Here is a 1784-nt window from a genome sequence, read left to right as displayed (position 1 = left end):
TATCTATCAATATGATCATGCACTGTAGGAGCAGCTCTTTCCTACAGTTTTGACCAGTTTTACTTCCTTGCTGGAACAGCCACAAAGTCCACAATCCATTCCAGCTAGCAGCCCAGCTTCCAGCAACACTGGCCCAGTCAGCAGCTCTTCCACAAGCCACTCATCAAGCCCCGCCACTAGCCCTTCAAATTCCAGTTGCAGCCCTTTGCCCAGTGTCACAGTGGATACTAAACTGCCTTTGTTCCTCAACCATCAGAACCTTTGTTTATTCATGATTTACGAATTTGTGCTACAAATGATTGTTTCAGAGGCCAACTTGCTACCCTTAATCTTCCGCCTGTAATTCAAATTCCAGATGATGACATTGAGCTGGTTGTTGATCCTGGGCATCTTAACAATCCTCTGCAGTCCCCAGTCAGGCCTTCAGAATCAGCGATCACTAAGGGTTATAGACTGATGGATGCGGCAAATGGAGAAACCAGTGATGATGAGGATTTCGATGCTGCAGTCAAGTTTGGAGATCTTGGGGTCTTTGACAGCAGAGTTCTAGACATTTGGATGAAAGCATCAAAAGATTCCTCCATTAAGTTTAGAGTCCAAGAAGAGGAATATTGGACGAAAACTACAAGCACCACATTAACCCCTCATCAAATTAATGAAATTAGGGCTTTGCTTTTTGACAGTGAACCTCAAGAAGAAATCTTTAGAGTTGGTGATGTCATGGTTGATGCTGAAGACCTTTCAACATTAGCTGCTGAGAGGTACATTAGTGGCTTTTTGATTGATGCTGCATGTTTGAGGTACAGTGAAGAACCCATGCGAAAAAATTTCCATTCCTTGTATCTACCGTCATTTACACAAACCTGGGCTTTAACCAGAAATGTGCAATTTCTACAAACAAAGTTGAAGCCCTACCTTTCAAGAATGGATCTTGGTGATGTTATATGGACCCTTACTCCAACCCACATAAGTGGAAACCACTGGGGTCTCCTTTGCCTAAATATGGCACAGCAGCAAGCATTCTATGATGATGGCTTAAAACAGAGTCCTCCTACCAACATCATTGAATTGGCTGACAATCTGCTGAAGGCTGTATCAGAAACCCAATGGAATATCACCTTTCCAATTCAGCGGTTTGGAATGCCCAAACAGCCAATTTTTGGGGAAGGTTGTGCTAGTTGTGGCATTGGTGTGATATTGGCAGTCTTTGATTTCATAGACAACCCCGCAGACAATAGAATTCCTCACTTTCATTGGAGTTTTTATGACATGGGGAGTCATCGCCAGAGACTTCTTTATCGGTTTACACAACGAAAATAAGTAATCCGTATAAATATCACCATTGTAGATTGTAGATTGAATTTTCCATGAGATACTGTTCTTGAACTGTGAAAGAAACTGCTTTTGACAATATTATTGTTCTGAATTAAGTTTTTCAAAGGTTTCAATAAGATAGTTGTTATAACAATGAAAACTCTTTTGACAATATTATTGTAAGGCTTTCCTCTCTCTCTTAAGGTTTACAGGTGGCACGCCCAAACTGTGGAGGTGATGAAACCCAGTTTTCACTGAATTAATTGTTTCAAAGCTTTCAATAAGATGCTTATGATAGGAAGATTGAGATTGAATTCTAACTTTTTTTCAATTTTACCAAGGACAACACCTTCACATAAGTTATTGTCTCAAAAGTAATGTTGTTTGCTCTTTTTTGAGTTTTCAGGCAAAAGACGCGGCATTGATGTCCAGCTAAAATTCCAATGAAGAACGGAATGAAAAAAAAAATC

At 40.2% G+C, this 1784-nt stretch overlaps 1 protein-coding gene across 1 annotated transcript; it reads left to right on the top strand.

The window, feature by feature from the left end:
* Window positions 1–235: 235 nt before the first annotated feature.
* Window positions 236–1440, top strand: LOC140936486 (uncharacterized). Its single transcript, XM_073385967.1, has one exon. It carries the CDS (start codon window positions 457–459, stop codon window positions 1318–1320), a length of 864 nt encoding a protein of 287 aa, XP_073242068.1. The 5' UTR covers window positions 236–456; the 3' UTR covers window positions 1321–1440.
* Window positions 1441–1784: the final 344 nt, after the last annotated feature.

The sequence above is a fragment of the Porites lutea genome, chromosome 1 (assembly GCF_958299795.1).
Source record: "Porites lutea chromosome 1, jaPorLute2.1, whole genome shotgun sequence".
Taxonomy (NCBI): Eukaryota; Metazoa; Cnidaria; class Anthozoa; order Scleractinia; family Poritidae; genus Porites; species Porites lutea.
Note: the sequence above shows the minus strand (reverse complement) of the source record. Positions and strands in the feature narration are given on the sequence as shown.